The 21,571-nt window shown below is 37.6% G+C and overlaps 1 protein-coding gene across 3 annotated transcripts in view; it reads right to left on the reverse strand.

Moving 5' to 3' along the window:
• Nucleotides 1-771: 771 nt before the first annotated feature.
• TBCEL (tubulin folding cofactor E like) overlaps nt 772-21,571 on the reverse strand; it is a 41,477-nt gene continuing 20,677 nt past the window's right edge. For 2 of the 3 annotated variants that reach the window (XM_053452345.1, XM_053452343.1), the window contains exons 2-8: nt 12,334-12,475; nt 11,146-11,285; nt 10,033-10,214; nt 9,282-9,538; nt 8,937-9,063; nt 7,290-7,406; nt 772-1,190 (exon numbers count right to left, since the gene is read on the reverse strand). In XM_053452345.1, the coding sequence (XP_053308320.1) occupies nt 872-1,190; nt 7,290-7,406; nt 8,937-9,063; nt 9,282-9,538; nt 10,033-10,214; nt 11,146-11,285; nt 12,334-12,466 (1,275 nt within the window). In that variant the 5' untranslated portion in view covers nt 12,467-12,475 and the 3' untranslated portion in view covers nt 772-871. Of the gene's footprint in view, nt 1,191-7,289; nt 7,407-8,936; nt 9,064-9,281; nt 9,539-10,032; nt 10,215-11,145; nt 11,286-12,333; nt 12,476-14,730; nt 14,752-21,571 lie in introns of those variants that run through there. The other variant, XM_053452344.1, reaches the window with a different exon arrangement.

The raw sequence follows: 21,571 nt of genomic DNA on the forward strand, positions 1-21,571 counted from the left end.
CTTGAGATCCTTCCAAAGAAAGCCACTTTAAAGCTAACTTACGTATATAATCAAAAGACAAAAATGGTATTAACAAAAAAAGTATTTTAATATATCAAGCTAATTTTGTAGAGTTAATTTTTACTGATTATTATTAGTCTTTTTTGCACTCATTTTAAAGCATTACAAGTTGCACTGTTAAGTTGTGATTGACATGTCTGGCGCTGTATTTTATTAAACTGTGACAACACCTCCCTTTTCATGGTTTACAATATCTTAAGGTACTTCAGATATGTATGTGAAAATATAACTTTCATTTAAACACTGAGAGAAATGGTAAGAGTGTATGTTAAATAAAATCAATATGCATATATAGTCCTAAAGTAGCATTATAAATGCTAAAATAAAAATACTTAATAAGACTTGTTTATCCATCAATTTAAGAGGAAATAATCCCTTACAATAAAATCTGAATTTTTGACTGAAGGTCAAAATTCACATTATTCTAGCATTCTGCATTTGCTAGTCCAGTGGTTACAGTACTGAATAGCAAAACATTTGCTAACCACTGCTGCATATGGCCTGAGTCATCCAACTTTGTTTTCACGTATAGAGAGACATTCTGTAGTATGGATGAATGTACCCTTTCATTCGTCAAGTAAGGAGAATGGTCTGTATACATTTTGTTATCCCATTAAACGCCAAATGCAGTCCTAGTGGTATACTGCTCAGTAGTGAGCCCAAGGTGCTAGTTTGTATAAAGAAATTAGTTAAAATAAATTAAATGTGTACTACTGGGGACAAGGTGCAGGTTTATATATAAAAGCAATTGAAACAAATTACAGGTATAATATACATATTGTTATGTTCATATAAGGGTAAGCAGGCATGATCATTTAATTTTGGGTTCTATGTAAAATTTATCTCCATCACGAACGTTGTATGAATGTAAGGCCCGTGTACTTAATTTCATCTCCTCTGGCCCAAAAGGAGCTTCATGGTCTAAATAATAGACCCGCATGTTGTTTGTAGATAGCGGCACCAAAGTCTTAAGCTGCTTCTTGAACTCGGCAACAGTTTGGTCTACTCGAATGCTCATTCTTTCCACCTTTTCGGCAAAGTGAATATCAACATTTGCTTTATATTGTGGCCTAAGGTCAACTTCTGCCAAAGGTTCCAGTTTTCCATACTTTGCAACCAGCTCCTGATATCTAGAAGAATGAAAACATTAAAAGGAGAAAAAAAAGTCATATATTTGACAAATGTACTAAAGGCTGGCTATGATTTATCAGAAAACAAATCTGTTACTTTGATGATTTAATTTGCTGAATGCTGGAGAATAATGAGCAACTGTTTTAGCTTTTTTTTTAACCTTAAAACTAAACAATTATGAAAATCTGACTTTGAACTGGAAAAAAAAAATCATGTATCAGTTTCTTTTTGTAAAGTGTAAGCTGTATATAATGTTGAAATCCTAAATATTACAAACTTGCTAAAAATTGAAAAACACAGAGAACTGGTCCAGAACTGGTTACAAGAAATTTTAAATGTCCAAACATTCAAAGAGTTCTAAAATGCAACTCACCGAACAATGCATTATGCAGGGCCAGCTCAGGCTTTTTTAAAGAAAAATTTGCCTGAGGCCGCTCTTGGTAAAGTTTTTTAACTGAAATTACAACTCACCTTCAATAAATAAACCCTGCAGAGTTGTATAATGTCTTGCATATCATCTTTCATTGCATTTTTTTTTGTGAATCACGCAGATATACATATTATATAAAATACTAAAATATTTTTAGAAACATGCATCTGGATAAGAAAAGCTTTACTGAAGCATTGCGATACATAAAGTCTAGTAAAATTGTTTCATGCAAACTATTGCATGAAACAACAGTGCAACCAAAGACAGTGGTAAGAATTCTTAATGTTCACATTTTTCTGCTGCTGATATCACCTTTATTTACAATTATAATATTTACTACCACTTGGCAAATACTAAGTATGTTTCAGTGCTACTAATTTATAAGATACAATTTATACTGCAGAATCCAGAACAATAGGAAACATAGGGAAACCTTATATTAGCCTTTTTAAGTTCTGGAGGTTAAACTGTTAGGACATTTATTTGGCAGAGGACTATCTGCTTAGTATTTCCCTGATGATTTATCTTAAATGTAGGAATGTTAACAACAGAGCAGCTCCTTGTGTAAAAGTATGATGTCACCTTTATAAGCTACTTGAATCTCCTTAGTATAGAAGAATGACAAGTCATTCATTGTCATGCAATGCCCTATTTTAAAACATCAATTTTGAATAAAACTCCCAATGCCTCCTTCCATAATTAACAGCTTGTTAACAAATAAACATTTTTAAATGTTATGTATTGAAGCAGGCCCAGACTTATTTATTTTGCCCGCAAAAAAAGGGGTTACTTATCTTGGAGAGATGAGGCAGCTCCAGAACGAAGCAGAATGTGCCCTCTTGGTCTAAAGATTCACGCCACTGACTGCTTACAGCTCTAACATCATGTGAGTGGTTTGTACATATGTGCATGGGAGTCTTGTCAGAGTCCCCTGCAACACATGCTGAGCCAAGTGACTGGCGGCAAGTGTGTCACCTGTCAAGAGATCCTACATGACAAACCTAGCCTCATGTCCAGCATGGCAAATAGCCGGAGGTGGCGGAAAGGCAAATGCATATGAGTGGATTCTGCAAAATTCCCCCATGCATTTGCAACGGGCAACACAAAAATGTAATGGAACCACTTGGCTATCATATCATAAAATGTATATTGTTGGAATGTCCCTTTAAAGCTAGTACATTGAAGTAAAATGTCAAAGTAGAAGAAGATTATGAAACAAAAGTTGGAACTTACTGGAAGCAATACAAAAAATAGAAGAGAGTCTATTTCATAAAAAGGCATTAAATAGTGCTGTGAAAATAATAAGGGTGCTATCTTTAAACCTTTTTTCCATTGATAATGTCACACAACATATGGGATATATAAAAGATAAATCATACTGAAAATGATCACAGAAAAGCTTGTATGTACTATTACATACTTATATTGATAAACCTACCCTTGACATCTCTATTATTCATAATATATAATAAACTTGTTTAAGCTGAAATTGTTAGAAATTGGTAAATGTGTGGTATGTGGCAGACCTTGAAATGTTCAGCACAGTAATTTGACGATGCACAGGGGAGAACAGCCCAGTAACCTGTAACCTGAGAAAAAGGCAGCCAGGGAAAGCACACTGGTTCTGTGAACTGGAAAGACTCAACCATTAATGGCTGCACAAGTCTTCTCGGTGTCTCCTTTTCACATTGTACAGATGGAAAGCTCCAAACAAAGGATTCATTGATGGCTGAGAGGTTGGTCTCTGTGTAGAGGTTCAGAACCAAAGCTGCATATTATTTGGAAGCAGATTCCCATCCTATTGAATAAACGATGTGAGCAAAGACTGTATTTAGGTCTTTGTTAACATGCACCCTGGTAATCTCTAAAATAAAAAAAACTACATTAACACTTAAGGTATACTCAGACTACCTCTGCATTATTATTATTGCCATTTTTAGCTAATCGTTCTGTGCATCATACCGAACTATGAGTGTCATTAGGATCAAAAAAGTTGACAAAGTGGCTTCATTTAAAGTAAATGTATTTGTCATATTAAAAAGGGGCATTTAGTAGAAGTAGACAAATATTACTTATTGTATCAGTTGTATGCAGGGATTTGCATCTTATAAGAGCTCATGTCATTTGCAAAGTGCACTTTCTCCACATACTATAAATAGAAGGACAACAAGAGCCTTGTGAAGTACAGATCTATGTAAGTGCTAGTTGTTATGCGAAAAGCACCATTTTTTGCCTCTAAACAAAACCAGATTGGAGACAAGACATCAAAATTGTCCACAAATATGCTGTTCACATAGCGTATAGACACAAACTATGAAGCTAATACAATGAAAGCAAACATTTGTTTACAATCATTACAGCGCCACAGAAATCTTTGCTGGCCGCACTTGTTATGCAGTTGCATCAAGCAAGAAGCTACCCTCTGGCTAATTCATGAGTCAAGCATATTTAGGTCTACTACCTATTATATATTCCTCCCTTCAAAACCACACCCATGAAATAGTAACATCGCTGATGAAAAGTGACTTTTGGGTGCCCTTTTCCACTCCCATGACTATCTGTAAAATGCCCTCATCTGCATGTTTTCCCATTTATATGCCACTTCATTTTATCAAATACTATTTTTCTCTACACACTCATTGCATTTCTTCAACATATTTAGACCACTACAATTGTCATTGAGCACTGTGCTTGGCTGAGTGTTGTCATCTAAAATGGAATAATGGATAGACCCTGTAATTGAAAGTGCCAATAATACCTATTCCCATGGACTAGGCATTTCTTTCACTACATGCCTGAAGCGGCATTTGTCCCCTGGGCCAGGTATACTGTTGAGCCGGCAGGCCCTCACTCACCCCACTGATCAGTCCCTCAATCAACTGTACATGCAGGGACTGATAGAAGTAAGTGTGGCCATCAGCATATGCTGAGCCTGAGAGTGCGATATGACATCATTTCCTGGTGCTCAGATGCAGGCCGAATGTTATGACTGGGAGGGAGCAACAGAACAGACCTGTCACCAGCCTCTAGACCAACAGGGATGAGCCTCCTCCTTAGCCAACAAAGGCAGGCAAGCTGGGAGGGGGTCCTAAATGTAGATGTGGGGGGTGGAGTGAGTGTGTTCTTGCTTTGCATGATAGTCCCCATGTTCCGTGCTTCCCTCCCTGTCCCCTAATTAGGATTCCTGGGAATACTGTTTTCAAGACAAAGGATGGTCACACCAAATATTGATTGGATTTAGATTTTTCCTCTGTTCACTTCCTTTGACTTTTGTTTAATAATGAAAACAAACTATTTACATGTCTTTTTTGAAAGTATTCTTGCTCAACAGAATTTCTCACACCTGCCTAAACCTTTTGAACAGTACTGTGTATATATAAACAAATTATTTTTTTCAAATATTTATTTTGTGCACAGACATTAACCCCTTCAATCCCAGGGGTTTTTGGTACCTCAAAGCCCAGTGCAATTTTGCCATTTTTGGGGTATGTCGGTTTAGCGATGATTCTCTTTTCCTGTGAATAGTGTACCCATATAAACTATATGTTGTTTTTTCAAGGAGAGATAGAGCTTTCGTTTGATACCATAGTTGGATGATTAGCTGAAAATTTAGAATGAGAAATTTAGCAAAAACTAGCGAAGATTAGAAAAATAAACTATTTTTTTTTTTACATTTCCCTCTGAATCCTCACAAAATTAGGTAAAGTGATGGAAAATCCCCTCCAAGTTTATTAATTCAGGTAATTCAGGAGTAATTAAGGTTTTTTAATAATTTTTTTATTATCTTTTTTTATATATATTTAATTTTTTTTTAATTTTAATTTTTTTACTTTTTTTTTTATTTGTTATATATTATTTTTACACAGAAATGGTTAGAGGTCCTCCTAGGGACCTCCTGAACAAGCCAGTGATGTCACAATGACATCACAGCTCACATTATAATTATTTATATTATTATTTTAATGATTTATTTAATATTATTTTTTAAATGAATTAACTTTTCTTTTTTTCTGCTTTTCTGTTTCAGGACGGGAGGGGGAGTGAGAGAGATGGTTTCTCACTCCCCTCCCCGCGATCCCCCTGCACCGATCACACTGTGATCTCTATGCAGGTCCTCACAGACCTGCATAGAGATCGCAGCGTCTCTGTGCCTCATCGGAGGGCAGGATATCCCCGCAGGGGATATCCTGTCCTCTGATGACCTGCCGGGTTACGTCAGCAGTGACACAACCCAGAAGGGAATGCCCGATCGCGCGTTTGCAACTGCGCGATCAGGCACTTTCAACGGTAACAGCTTACCGGCTTTCATGCCGGAAGCTGTTACGGGAGATCGGGCAGCAGAAAGCCGGCGATGCCGGCTTCTGCTGCCAGGGGGGAGTCCACGCTGTCAAACGACAGCCTGGTCTCCCGTGCAGCGGCAGGGATGTGTCCCTGACGCTGCACGAAGGGCTGGACGTACCGGGACGTCCATAGGGGTTTCTTTGTGGGCGTTTTTTGGACGTCCCGGTACGTCTATAGGGGAATGAAGGGGTTAAGTACCAGCTTTTAATTCCTGTGAAGATATTTGATTTACAATAAGATTATTTTACTTTAAACACTAAGATATAAATGACACAATGTGCATAGTAATTGGTTTTGTATTTTGAAACCCTCTTGTCAAAGCCAACCACCTGCTTCCATTGCATACATTTATGTCGGGGTTCTAATACAAGTATATTTCTTATTTTAATTTGCAAACAACAATGCCTAGGTTACCTATTGTAACTGTAAAATGCAGGATTTGGAAGGGATACCCTATGGCTGTCGTGTTGCATACCAAACAAGTTTTGCTAAACTTCACAACCTCAGGATTATAAAGGGGAAACACACTGGATACAACATGCAAAAAACTAGAGCTTTTCAATTAAAATTACTTTTACATACATCCGAAAAATATCTCGTTTCTTGGCTTTTGGCTATTTTACAGAGACCATATTCCAGCTCGTTTATTTTTCACTGGAATACAGATGATTTAAATGCTTTAAAACAGTTAATTGATTATTGTGTAACTTTTCATCTTGCTCTGAACATTGTCTACTAAACTGTATCACAAAAATGCAACACAATGTATCGTCTTTGGGACCAAGTGACAACATCCATTTTTTGTGACATTTAAAGGTAAGTTCTACTTAGTGACAAATGTGTCTTACCTGTGATTAAGCTACAACTATAAAACATCTATGATTTCTGTCTTATGCTCATCTTTATTGATTGAAAGCATTACCTAGCTTTTGCCTTCACTTAAAATTGTGCTTATGATTAATTCTGAAAAAACATTGTATTATTTTATCTAAATTAAAATTTTAAGCAGTTCAATGGCTGTCAATCCCATATAGAGGAAGCAACTAAGTAACCAGACCTATACATAACAAGACTGACATCTTTCATCAATATGCATCTAATTAAATGGTATAAGTTAACAGGCTTCCTGGATTTGATCACTCTGACTGAAGGAGAAGATATGAAATGACTACAATAGTCACTATTATACCACCTGACCAATATGAGATCTTTTTTCCATACACTATGGAGCATTCCCTCAACCCAAGAAAGTAAATTGTGTCTAGGCATCAGTCTCTACTGATATCATTCGCTCTCGCTTTCATTAGCCTTTTGTTCAAGGTCTCACCTTAATGGAACGTCTTCCTTTGGGAGATTCATATAGTAACGCAGGAAGAATCTCTCTGAGTCTTCTCTTTCACCCTCTGTGACAACACTGCCATTCAGTTTAGAAACAGACCGCAATCTAGGAGTTCACATGAGAGGAAAAGATTAGCTGGGCCATCGTTAAACTGCAACAAAACTGAAGGAGAAGAGAATGTGCTTATCTGTCTTTAATGAAACCAATATGCTTTCTTTCTCAGATCTCTTTGCCTCTCTTTGCCAAAATGCTTAAATGTTTTGATATTATCCAAGGCAGGCACTAATTAGAAAGAGCTAAAGAAGAATGTATATCAATCGGCCTTTACTTTCATGATTTGTACATGATCAATTTTGCTTAGCAGAGACAGGTTTGACAATAATATGCACAATAAATATTTGATAGGCTTATATCAATGTATTTTGGCTCAGATTTTTCTGTTGTGCTGCATGGGAGAAATGGTATTTAATTTCCAGAGATAATTTTATTCCATGTAACCAAATTGAGTCCTGTATTGAAATATGTAGATTATTACTGGGGGATAAATGTATCTCAGAATATTGACCACAGGCCAAGATTAACTAACTTGACAAATATGCTCAAGTAAGACTATTAGCCATTGTCTTGTTCGAGGTACAGTCACACTAACCTGCTAAGAAACCTATATTTAGCCATGATTACCGTATTTCCTCAAGTATAAGACGCACCTTAATTTTAAAGCAGACTTCCGTGGGGGCCCGCTGTTTCCCTCTGCGTTGCTCAAGCAGGAACAGGAACTGAGCGGAGTCATGTGATGCGCATTCACGTGACTCCACTGGGTTCCTGTTTCGCCGTGACGGATCAAGAGACGCTGCTGAGCAAAACAGGTAAGCAGCAGGTCCCCTTTCTAGTAAAAACAAAAAATTAAAAATCTACCACCACTGTATAGGACGCACCCAAATTTTTCTAAAATGGGGAAATACTGCACTATTCTAAGGCAACTAATCTTGGCCATTATGGACACTCACAAATAATAAAAAAAAATATTGGTTTAGTCAAGATCATGCTGACACAGCAGGATCAACAGTCCTTATTTTATTTAAAATCAAAGTGAAACCAGCTGTTAGAATATGCACATAAACCTGTGTATAGTGCAAAAAATGTATTTAAGATGTTATCTCCCGGCGTTCCACCTCTGAAAGAAGCATGGCACCAGGTACAGCATGCTATTGTGATCTTAAGCACTTCACATGGTCTTTGGTTGCTAAATATGTATTAGTTAAATATTCAAATATTTTGCAGCGGTTGGCTTGATATAACTACAGAAAAAAGAAGAGGTTCCATGATGCAAGATGAAACACTAGATGTATCTCATAGGAATTGATTTTAAACAGTATGGAAATGTTAACCAGTGGCATATTTATTAGTTTTACCTTGTTCAAAAGAATAATTAAAAGGAGAGTTGGGGACATTTCAATGCCACCACTTTATTAGCCTTAATATTTTTAAATATTTTAAATATTATTTTTAACTTAATATTAAAGTCAATGAAAAAAGTTTGTCTTGTTCCTATTGTTGTTTGTGAAAAGGTGTGTAGTGTAGAAGGGACCAGATAAAAACATCTAATTTTTGATGTGTGTGTTTTGCACAACATACCTTGCTATTACTAATTTCCTGCGCTCCTCTGTACTATATGGCTCAACCAAAGGAATACCTAATAACCTTATTTCTTCAAGTTTTGGTAGAAAGTTTAATTTTTCAATGTCTTCCCAACAATGCAAACCTAAGAAAAGGCAAAAAAAGAAAACACAGTAATGTAGATAAACAACATTTTGAAGAAGACTAGCGAAAGATTCAAAAGTCAAAAAATTTTTAGGTGCAGTATGTGCACCAAAACAAAAACATTCCCTTTATAAATAGTTGTATACTGACTGGGACTGAAACATTACTGTTGCAACAGCTATAGATATTAGTGTCAAGTTATCACTACCTATAGCTCACCAGATTTATGGAGACTTATTGATCGGAGGTTTGGAAAGAGTCGTGGTAGAGAGTCTTCGGAATCATCGATGGCTGAGATGTTGTTATTTGCAAGAACAAGGGTATCCAGACATGGAAACATTATTCCCAACTTGCGGACCTCTGACCAATCTTGGAGGTTATTGTCAGTTATATGGAGCAGCTTTAGGGATCGGAAGCAAACAGACGAACATAACACTGTTTTATAATCATTAAGGCACAAGAACAGTTCTTCCAATCTGAAAGAGAGAATACAAGTCTCACTCGTCTACTCAGTCTATTTACATATACAATTTATTACAAGACTTGACTAGGTTACTAATCCTAACAGTGTACAATCACGATAACATTCTTAAGTAGGATACCCTGATACAGACCCCGGACAAGTTTCCCCATAAGTCAAAGCTTAATAAATGGTGCATGTAGACATTTAGGTAAATCATTTTTTATTGTTTTGGATGTACACATTTAACAGCCAAGACTCTCTCCTGCTTATAATGAAATGAGTGATTGTATGCAGTAATCAACATGTTGGTGTGCAATAAATAAACTAAAAATTGTGCAAAATTAACTTACAACACGTACAGAAGTTCTGCAAATATGAATATGTGTTCTGCCTACTTTTCCCAAAATATGCCTGCAATGGATTTGTTTGTGTCTGTCAGCGTGATTGAATATGCCATCCCATGGTACACTAAAATTCCCATCTTACCCACAATAATTGTATGCTTACTCTGGGATCTCCATCAGCAGTGTGTGTACGGTTTCCCATGATGCTTTGCAATTATTGAGGACCAGCTTACGGATACCAGAGAATGTTACAGCACTATCCCGGCCGAGAACTGACAGATGCAGAGGATTTGAGCTCAAATTCAGGAACTGCAACTGGGGAACATTGGACACAATCTTGCTTACCTGGTTTTGATAAGCAAAATAAAAAGGGACTTAGTTAAAAGTGTGGTCCACCTTATCATGCTCAATGTAATACTAAATGAAAACATACTTCCGCTTATAGCATGAATAGTACCTCTTCCAATGATCAATATATTAAATGGAATAAAGATGAAAGGTGTTCCACAAACTCAAACCACTGTTTACATACATTAAATAGTGATTACATATTTGATTGCCGATGACTAAATGTAAAAAATCTTCTTAGAACTAAACTATTTTTGTATTCTGGTCTAGAGTGGGCAATAATTGCTCCTAATTGCCAAGAAGATTTTAAAAAAATATAGAAGATTAGAAGATAACACAAGAATAGATGATTTGGATTATTACTAAAAACTCCCTTATTCATAGAAACCTAGAACGTGACATGGACACCTAAGATCCACCCCATATAACTTCAAATAAATGTAATTCTTCAAATGTTTTCCCTATGTGCATTAAGCCTGTGATGTATTTAGGATGGGCACTAGCCTACATCTGACCCAACACAGAGCCACAGCCACTCCTCAAAACTTATGTATGTACTTGCCATTATGTCTGTTTTTTAACTTTTGCGTGAAATAACAATATTTTGGTTGCCAGCCTCACAGCTGTTAACACATATGATGTAATTTATTAAAACAGCATTTAGCGTGTACATTTTGTTTTTAAGCATTCTGTTTTACCTTTTTGAAGATATTTAGTTTAAAAGTAAGGAACTATTTCACTACTTGCAATGTAAGGTTAGATTTGTGCCCAAAAGAGGCAAAACTAGCATATGTAAATCAATTTCCTGTTACTCCACACCTTTACAAAGACCACAATATTCATGCAGATCCTGAGAACTATAATCTTAGATGATTGCTTCCACTGTACACATATAAGGTGTAAATAATAATCCTTTAGGCATTCTCACCTCCTGCCAGTCATCAAGTTTATTATCAGAAAGATCCAGCTCTGATACATGAGAGCAGAATGCAGCAATCTCACTCTCTTCTCCAGCATAGCTAATACCACAGCTGTTGAGGACCAGGACACTGGGAAGATTAAGTCGGTCTGAAAGATCAGAAAATAGAGGTAAATATTCACTGCTTTGCTGTGAAAAGGAAGCTACACTGTCATCCTATGCAAATTAAAAAAGTGTTAGTTTCAAGTAGGAAAAACTGGATGAAGTTAAATATATTAGTTAATGCAGCAAGTCATCCTTAACTGGGGGTCACAAAAATATCTAAAAATCAAACAATGTGATGTTATGTAATAAAAATGTAATAATAATAATAATAAATCATAGCAGTGTTTGGATTTTTTTTTTACATTATGCCCTGGATGACCCCTCTCTCTGAGTTATATGTTATATTCTGCAGCAGATGACCCCTCCTCTTCCCATCATTGAGCAACTGACCTGGAAGCATCTTTTACTTCCAGGTAACTGCTGTTAACCCTTGCAATACTGCAATTATATAATAATTTAGCTACGTTGATATTGTAGCCAACTTTCAGTCAAAAGTTATGGTTTCTTATCTTTTATTTTCTGGTACGGATTATTTTCAACTTCATCAGGCTTTCTGCAGTTTACTTCCGGAGAAATGTAACAGAGAATCCTAAATATACTTGAATCTTTGTCTTTTGTCCATCTCAATTTCTCATGATGTAAAGTTTGGGTAACCTCTTCAGGTTTTGAAAACCTAAGGGTCAAATTTATTTTTTTCCATTTTACCATCTTTGTTAAACCATAATTCTACTTTTCCATATTTGTTAAACCCTCACAACTTATAAGTCATTTTGTTTAGGAGAAGCAGGCCCCTTTTTTAAACTCATAGAAATGCATAAAGCATAATTTTAGCTGGAACACTTCCAGAGGAAGTAGGGTATGGTAAACAAACTTCTTCAATTGAAGAAAGCTTGAGATGTTAATAAAGATTGGTTTATGAATTACTAGGTAACAAATATGGACGATTGTTTCTTTTATATCACCACTAGATATAATATCTATTAATTATTAACCAATGTAACTTAGACATTGGACATACTCAACAAATATGAAGGCTATACCTGGAAAACTGTGTATATAAATATTTTCTGCCTTTATTTTATTTATTTATACCTTTCATTGGAGACACATGTGGTCCTGGGGGAACATGTACTCCAGCCCCCGGGCCTCTTCGGTATGGAAAATTCTCTGGGCTGTATTTTTCACAAAGAACCTGCATGAAGCTCCGTCCACATGGTAAATCCATTGCCGTTTCCTGGGAGAGGGAACAAGAGACATTGTAATATTATAATGAGTTTTTAATCTCATATTTGTTGACTTTTAAAATTCACTTTGTCATGTTAGTTGGAAAAACAGACGGTTTGTCCTTATTAAAGTGTATAAATAATACACATGATAGCTAACATGACATTTTTCTTTACTCACAATCCCAGGTAGAAAATGGGTGAATTGGAATATAACATGGTCTCAGTAACTACGAGAGTGGGGTGGCTATAGGAGTTTTTTATAGCACTAGGGGGAAAGGAACATTAAATTGTACACAAATATAAAAATTTAATAAACTAAGATAAAGTAGAAGAACAGATTAAAATAGGAATCATCAGAGGAGTTTCGGTTAAAATATTTCAAAATAATACCAAATCTTCATCTTGTGTGCAAATAAGTGTGAGTTTAGTACTTAGCTTGAAGTGAATGTATTTTCTGGAATACATGATATTTTAAAGAGAATTACAGAGTAAAGTTCTGGTATAGAGCACTTACATTTATATTAGCACTTTTTTAATCAGTTCATATGTATGACTAAAAAATATTTTATTTTCCTGTCTGTTTTTTTTACATTTTGTTTTCACCTCGTTTTTTTGTAATATTGTGGAAACAACAGTGTTATTAACACTGAAAAGCTAAATCTTGTCAGTAGCTAGTCTTTTGCCTGACCTTTGTTTAAATCTGCTCAATACAAAATACAAATGGAAAACTATAGTTACTGACAAACATGTATGGTTGTGAAAGAGTCAAACTGTGGAGCTAGTAAACAAGTTTAGTTGGTTACAGTATGGTGCGTGGGAAAAATAATAATAATTGTAAAAAAAAATATGAAATTTATAATGCTTCCTCACATATGAGATGACCGCCTAAGACAATATAAGAAAAGAAAAGAAAAAAAAACAAAACATTTTTTCCTTAATGTTTTTACTCAGGGAGCAAGGTAGGAAGTGCCATGAGTATGAGATGAATTGCCTGGTTGTACATACCAGACTCTTATGCATCAAATAAATATGTATATTACATACAATCATATTAATGTTATGGAAATATATAGCTGGGTATGGTGCTGAACACCTAGTAAATATATACATATACCAAAAGCATAACTACCAGTGTAACTTTGACACAAGTCGAATGTTACCATACAACCGTAACTACCTTATTTAACACCAATAGTGCTCTCTGGTGGATTAAGAGTGAATTGAGAACCAATTTTAAACAGGCAGAGAGCTGGCATTATTAACTAGCGTAATTAATGACAATGCAAGATGTTGATGCAGCAATCATTGTTAAATTTAGCAATGGACAATAAAGAAATTAATGAAAATAAAATGATTCAACAGAACACCCCAAAACACCCCAATAAGCACATCTAAGTAGTAAAGTAACTAAAAAATTAAGTGGAGATTTTAAAATATAACCATTAGAATACACTGTGTAAACACATATATATAAATTGAAAGATTCTTGTAGGTGAGGTTAAGGTGCATAACTTGTTGAAACGCTTCCTAAAATCTACTTAAAAATGCCAATCAACATGTGATACCTATTTAAAACTTAAAAGTCTGTTCTAATATACATTGAATCACTTAGACATGTCCTTGTTTTTAAAAGAAAAACACATTTTCTCCAAATGGATCAGAAATCGAGTGTAGACACTGTTGTAAATAAATAATGTAGCTGGAAGCAGCTGATTTTAATGGAATAACTTTCAAGTTTATCTTTCAAGTTTAAATTTAGAAAGGCTAATTCATCATTAGAAAACCATTTTGGAGATACATAAACGCAGTTTTTTTGTGACATCCAACGATTTTAAAAAATATCAAGTAGGCAAAACATAAAAACGTTACATTTACAATCACAGTTGTTAAATAGAACTATGCATTTCACAATATAAGTAAACTGCATGTTCTTATGATATGGAATATGGTTTATGGATTTTGGGCTATAAAAAAACAATATATTTGCGACATGATGTTTTCTTTCACTCCTGCTGATAATATTTCACATTCCAGGTTATTTTATGCAACATTCCAGATTATTTTATTCAATAAAAAATAAAAAATTAAGTTAAAACAAAATCTGAGAACAGCCATTTTTATGATTATATACATGGGAGGACAGTGAAATTGCTAGATTTTTAGCAGCATTTGTTTTTACCAAACAAAACACTAAAATAATTGAAATTAATTTAAACTCAAGAAAATCAAAAGGAAAAAAACTTATTTAAAAAACTTAACTCACCTCCTTCCAAGACAAAACCTCATCCCAGGACCACATAGTAAGCAACTCTATTTCATTCTGGGTGTTGACATTTATTTAATCTAACGGACAAACAAATGTCAGCTTCCAGGTTTCCATGGAAATTTGTAAACTGACCGTTAGGAGAAAACAGGAAAATGGGATACAATAGTGGCGTTGCTATGGTGATCTCAAGAACAATTACCCATACTAATCAACTTCAGTTAGTAAGGTGAATTGAATAAAGGTTTTTATTTACTAAATACTGAGTTGAAGTGAGATTAAAAAGAATATATTTTCTCCTATACATTAAGAAGGGTCAAGTTGATTCTTCTCAAAGAAGATGTTTACCAGAGTTGCAAATGTTTCATCTCATCACAGCTTAGTGCTTAGTAAATAAAATGAATTTCATCTTAATAAGCAAACTATTCTATTTTACCTTTCCTTGGACACGATAAGTTACATATATATATATATATGTTACACAAAAGCCAAGTAAACATAAATTGCAAGTTGCAAAGAATAGGCTATTTGATGAAAACATTGTGTTAGCAAATTACTTTCAACAGATTTTTTCATCTATAAATGATGAAACATGACAATATCTTTGAAACCTAACGCCACATACTTTAAAACAATGAGACAATAAAAAGGGCTGTTGGAAAAAAAAGGGCAATATTTAATACTATACTGTTCATATTGTGATATTTCATGGTACTGAAACAGCATCGAGGTCTGATTGTTCGCATAACGTATTACAATTTCTGCAGGGAGCTATAAAGTAAGAAGAGGATAGAAAACAGAAGAAAGAACCATCAGGTCCATGTCCCTTGGAGGCATGGATACACACTACCAATGCACTCTTACAGATTTCAGGATTGCACCCTACAATACTGTGCACAAGTTGTAGGTAGGTAGGAAAAAAAAGCTATAAAGAATGCTTCCAAAAATTGACGTTAATATTTTTTATCATTTAACAAAATTCTAAGTAAGTGAACAGAAGAAAAATAGAAATAAAATCAATGTTGTGTAACCACCCTTTGCCTTCAAAACAGCATTGTGTGTTCTAGGTATACTTTTACACAGCTTTTTAGGGAACTTCGCAGGTAGGTTGCTCCAAACATCTTGGAGAACTAATCAGTTATTTTGTGAATTTAGGCAGCCTCAGTTGCTTTTCTCTCTCTTCATGTAATCCCAGACAGACTCAATGAGCTCTGCGGCGGTCATACCATCACTTCCAGGGCTCCAAGTTCTTATTTACACTGAAGCTAGTTTTTTGGCTGTATGCTTGGTGGCATTTTAATGCTGCAGAATAAGATTGGGGCCAATCAGATGCCTGATGGATAAGTATCTGTCTGTATGTCTCAGCATTGAGGAGACAAATCTACAAATCCAATTGCAGAAATGCAGCCCCAAACTTGCAAGAAACCTGCACCATGTTTCACTGTTCCATGTAAACACTCATTCTTGTACTACTCTCCTGTCATCTGGCAAACTGCCTTTTGCTAAATCCAAATGTTTTACATTTTGATTTATCAATCCAGAGCACCGCTGCCATTTTTTTATGCACCCTAGTTCCTGTGTTTTCTTGAATAGTTGAGCTGTTACTGAGCTGATTGGCTGTAAAGGAACAGACATGTCAAGAAAAATACACAAGATACTTTTGTCAATATAGTGTAAGCTGGCATAAGCGACCTTCCAACAGTGGTTCTGACTGTGGAATGGGCCAGTAGCATTGCAAAATAGATTTTACTACCTCCCAGCCACAATGAAATGTTTAAATGGATGAACTGAGTTGCATTTGGTATCCTCAGCTTTTGAGTCAGGATTTTTTCAGTCCGATTTTAATCCAATGCTCTGCACTACGCTTTAAGGCATTTGGTCATTTTTTAGCCTGTGAATTTAAACATGTAGCATAGAGTATCAGCTTCTTTTTGAATGGATTCCAAAGTCTGGCCCTTAAGTATTGGCCAAAAGGAATGCTATATTTAAATTGTGGCGGATGGTTACTTGACCATGATAGAAGACAGCTTGTTAGCTTCTGATATAAATTGGTTTGTATTTTACTTTCTGTTTCAACAAAGATACATAGGTTGAAAAACATTAAATCATTTGAGCCCAATGTTGTTATTGTTCAGAGCTTTGGTAAACTCATAAAAGAACCTGTCCATACCAAAAAAAATAATCTATAGAACACATCGACAATTAAACATATTGAGTATAAGAGTCCCTTTTTTAACTGTGCAAACGATTACATCTCAAAACCGTTAGTCTTGCTGGCGGCTAATTTTCACTGACCATTCTTAAGGTCTTTCACAACCAAGAGCATTTGCGCAGATCGCAGATGTCCGGTGGTAGATATTAGCCTCTTATCGGATATACTCTTTTTCTGCATGGCTAGTCTAAGAAATATTTTTGATATATGCTTCTGGGCAGCAAGGATTACCCTTATATGCTCCTGCAGCACTGGAATGTGCTTTATTATGTAAGGGAAAGAGGATTTTTGTTGGTGCTTTTTAATTGCCTTAATGGTCATCAGTTCATCTTGCAATATTCACTTTGCTCTTGTGTGTTAGGTCCTTTATATCTGGCGGAGGGACTATGATTATAAGTCTTTTTCGTATGCATTAAAAGTTCTTTTTTTTTCTCAGAACACAGCAGTAGGCTGCTAATACTGTAATGCAGTCCCAGACTGGAGGGCAGAGCAGGTATTTCAGGCCAGAGCTCAAAATCCAGGTAAAGTGGCTCAGCTCCCTAGAATAATTAGGAGGAAGGGTGGTCACGAGTGGCTGCAGGTAGGCATGAGGGTAATAGACAGAACCCTGACATGTCCTCTGCCTGATACTCCAATCGAGGGATTTGCTAGTTACTGATCTCTAAGGTCCCTCATTATGTTTATTTTGTTTAAGTTTCATTGGAGTTGTAGTGAATTGATGACTTTTTTGATTAAAAGAAAATACATATTTATTACAATTACTATGTGTGTTTTGTTAATTCATTATTTAATGATTTGACTGATTGGGCCATATCATAATCTCTGCAGGTAAACTGGTGTTTTCTTTTGTAAAACTGATGTAATTTGCTACTTCTACAACTTTTTGCTTAATAAGATGGTTATGGTGAGGGCAAGGGCCTCTAGGAGCTAGAACTTTGAGAGGCTATTGGTGGTCTTCTGCCAGGATGTAGTTGATTTTGCCCTACAAACATAAAGGGGCTTGTACCCACTCACATCTATGTTGAAGCAATGTAAGATCTCCTGCAATATGGCTGTCCTACGATGGTAGCTAGAAGACATTTGGAGGTTATTCTGTTTACCATCGGACTACTGCATATTAGTCTGTCAGGCTGGTGGAAGCGAGGAGAGGAACCCAGTACGCAGGCTACCTTCCAGGAGATGAGGGAAGGTTTAGGTGATAAGGCAAATCAGAGACGGTCCAAAGGTCAGGGTTGGAGAGATCAGCGAAGTCCGAAAGACGAACCAAAATTCAGGGTTGGAGAGATCGGGACAAACGAAGTACAAGCCAAGGGTCAAACCAGAGATCACAAAATCGGGAGCGCAAACTATATAGCTCTGTCAGGGAAAATAACTGAGCACTGAATGAAACTCAGTGCCAGTTTTTAAATCCTCCACTAGATGTCGCCCCTCCTCCTTGCGTGATGCCGTTGACGTGCCTTCCCCAGGCTACGTCGTGCAGGAAACTAGAAGAGGCAGGAGGGCGCGCGCGCCTAACACAATCAGAAGGAGCTGGTTCCGGGAAGATGGAGGATGTGGCGTGGGAGACAGTACCTGCTATCGGCGGGTACTCAGGTGACTTGCTGCGGCGAGGATTCTTTCGCCGTGGACCCTGACAGTACCCCCTCCTGAGGGGAGGCCTTCCGACTCTAGCGAGATCGGGACGACCAGGATGGCGTTGGTGAAAGTCTGATATTAACCCAGGGGCATGAATGCCAGTGGCAGGTTCCCATGAATCCTCCTCCGGCCCGTAACCTTTCCAGCGAATGAGGTATTGTAAGCGGCCCCTGTGACGCCGGGAATCCAGTACGTCCTCAACTTCATATTCTTCGACATCATTAACTAGGACGGGCGCTGGAGGATTAAGGGATCGACCCGGATAAGGTTTGGCAAACCATGGTTTAAGGAGGGAAATGTGGAATACTGGATGAATCTTCATGGTGTTAAGTAGGTGGAGCTCAACTGCCACGGGAGAAATGAGACGGGAGATAGGAAAGGGTCCTAAGAATTTTGGGCCCAATTTCTTGGTGGGGCAATCCAACCGAAGATGTTTAGTTGATAACCAAACCTTGTTGCCGGGTCTAAACGTGGGAGCTTCAGAACGGTGTCTATCAGCAAAAAACTTGTGTCTTAATTGGGTCTTTCTGAGGGTCTCTCGTAACATATTGTAGGTAGAAGTCAGTTCTCTGATGTGTTCAGAAACTGATGGCACTTCACATGAAACCGGGGAGCCTGGGAGCATAATGGGGTGATAGCCATAGTTGGCGTAGAAAGGAGACGTATTAATGGACTGATGGAGGTGATCGTTGTAGGCGAATTCCGCCAAAGGTAAGTAGCTATCCCAGTCATCCTGTAGATATCTAGTGAAGCAGTGTAGGTGTCTGATTCGTCCTGTCTGCCCATTACTCTGTGAGTGAAAGGCCGTGGAGAGTGATCGTTGAACATGCAATTGTGTACAGAAAGCCCTCCAAAACCGGGAGGTGAATTGAGAGCCGCGGTCCGAGATTATGTTAACTTGGAGTCCGTGTAGGCGAAATATCTCTCGTATAAACAGGGAAGCAGTTTCGGGAGCGGAAGGAAGGTGGTTGATAGGAATAAAATGCGCCATCTTAGTAAAGCGGTCAACCACTACCATTATAGTAGATTGATTATGAGATGGAGGTAAATCTGTAATAAAATCCATCGTAATGTCAGTCCAGGGTTTAGCACGTACCGGAAGGGGTTGCAGTAGCCCAGCTGGTCTGCTGTGAGTAGTCTTGGAGCGAGCACAGGTGACACATGAAGACACAAAAGTTGTCACATCATTCTTCATCTCCGGCCACCAGAAAGAACGTTGAATAAGTTCAAGTGTTTGTTTGACCCCTCCATGACCCGCAGCTGGTGTATCATGAAAGGATTGGAGAGTCTGAAGGCGATCCTCTGGTGGAACAAAAATCAAGTCGTTATGGTAATAATAACTGTGACGGAAGCCTCCATCACTGGGGCCACTGGAAAAGCCTGACTGCCAGCCTCCTCCCTATTGACTATGGGCCCTGGGTTTGTAAAGGTTTCTGTGGCTACCCCCAGCAGTATCATCCCATCACCGGCTGAGGGGATTATCTCCGGCAGACAGCCAGAATCTGCCACCAGGGAGAGGCCTCCATTGTTTCAGTTTAATGTTGTATAAATCAGTCCCCCCCCACCTATTGAATTGTTAATCTCATTACTGCCCCTGTTGTCTCTGGGAGGCAGATTAAGGGGGCGGTTTGTGTCCCAATATCTTGTTTTATGTAAATGTGTGTTGTGCTGGATATATCCAGCTCTGCGTGTCCAAAATAAATCAGTCTTCGTTTGGTTTTACCCTACACTGAGTCTCGGCTAGTGACTGGGGAACCGGGGAGAGTGGTGTAACAGGCTAAGGGAGCACAAGACAGCGGAGGTAGTCGGTCGGACTAGCCAGCTCCGTGACAATAACCGCTATGATAGCATAACCCGGGGATGTCAGGAGGGCAAGTCTCTTTAGAATGTCTCTGCACTGAGTCCCATACCGAGATGGTCCCCGCCAGGAAGTGAGAAGGTAAGAGGATCGTATCCTGGTCAGATGAGTTCGACGAGGTTGCTTCGTACATACGGGACAGAGCATCAGCTTTGGAGTTACGGGAGCCAGGACGGTAAGTGATGTGTAACGGGAATCTGGTAAAAAAATAGCGACCAACGTTCCAAGCGGGGTTGTAGTCGTCTGGCAGTACGTAAATATTCCAGGTTTTTATGGTCGGTCAGAACGGTGGTAGGATGTAAGGTGCCCTCCAGGAGGTGTCGCCATTCTTCAAGGGCTAATTTTATGGCCAATAGCTCTCGTTCACCTATGCAGTAGTTTCTCTCCGCAGCAGTAAGGGTTCTGGAGAAGAAGGCCACAGGGTGGCGTTGATTATCAGAATCCTGTCTCTGTGAGAGGATCGCGCCTACCGCCGTATCCGATGCGTCAACCTCGAGAGTATATGGTTTTTGGGGAACCGGAAGTTGGAGGATGGGAGCGGAAGCAAATTTGTTTTTGAGATAATTAAATGCCTTCTGGGCTGCCTCAGTCCACATGAATCTTTGTTTCTTGGAGGTGAGGTTAGTAATGGGTTGAATTATTTTGGAGAAATCACGTATGAATTTACGGTAAAAATTAGCAAAACCGACGAATCGCTGTACTGCTTTACGATCTACAGGTGTGGGCCAGTTGAGGATAGCTGTCACTTTCCTAGGATCCATTTCAATGCTGGTTGGGGATAGGATATATCCTAGAAATTCTACTCTTTGTACTTCAAATAAACATTTTTCAAGCTTGACGTACAGATTATTGTTTCTTAGACGTTCTAGCACTTGACATACATTCACACGATGATCTTCCAGGGTTGAGGAAAAAAATAGAATATCATCCAGGTATACGATGACGAAGTGGTCTAAGATATCATGAAACACCTCATTAACAAAATGCTGAAAAGTGGCTGGAGCATTACATAAGCCAAATGGCATGACGAGGTATTCAAAGTGTCCATACCGACATCGAAAAGCTGTTTTCCACTCATGGCCACTACGGATCCGAACCAGATTATAAGCGCCACGTAGGTCAAGTTTGGTAAATAT

Source organism: Spea bombifrons, chromosome 12, assembly GCF_027358695.1.
Source record: "Spea bombifrons isolate aSpeBom1 chromosome 12, aSpeBom1.2.pri, whole genome shotgun sequence".
NCBI lineage: Eukaryota > Metazoa > Chordata > Amphibia > Anura > Pelobatidae > Spea > Spea bombifrons.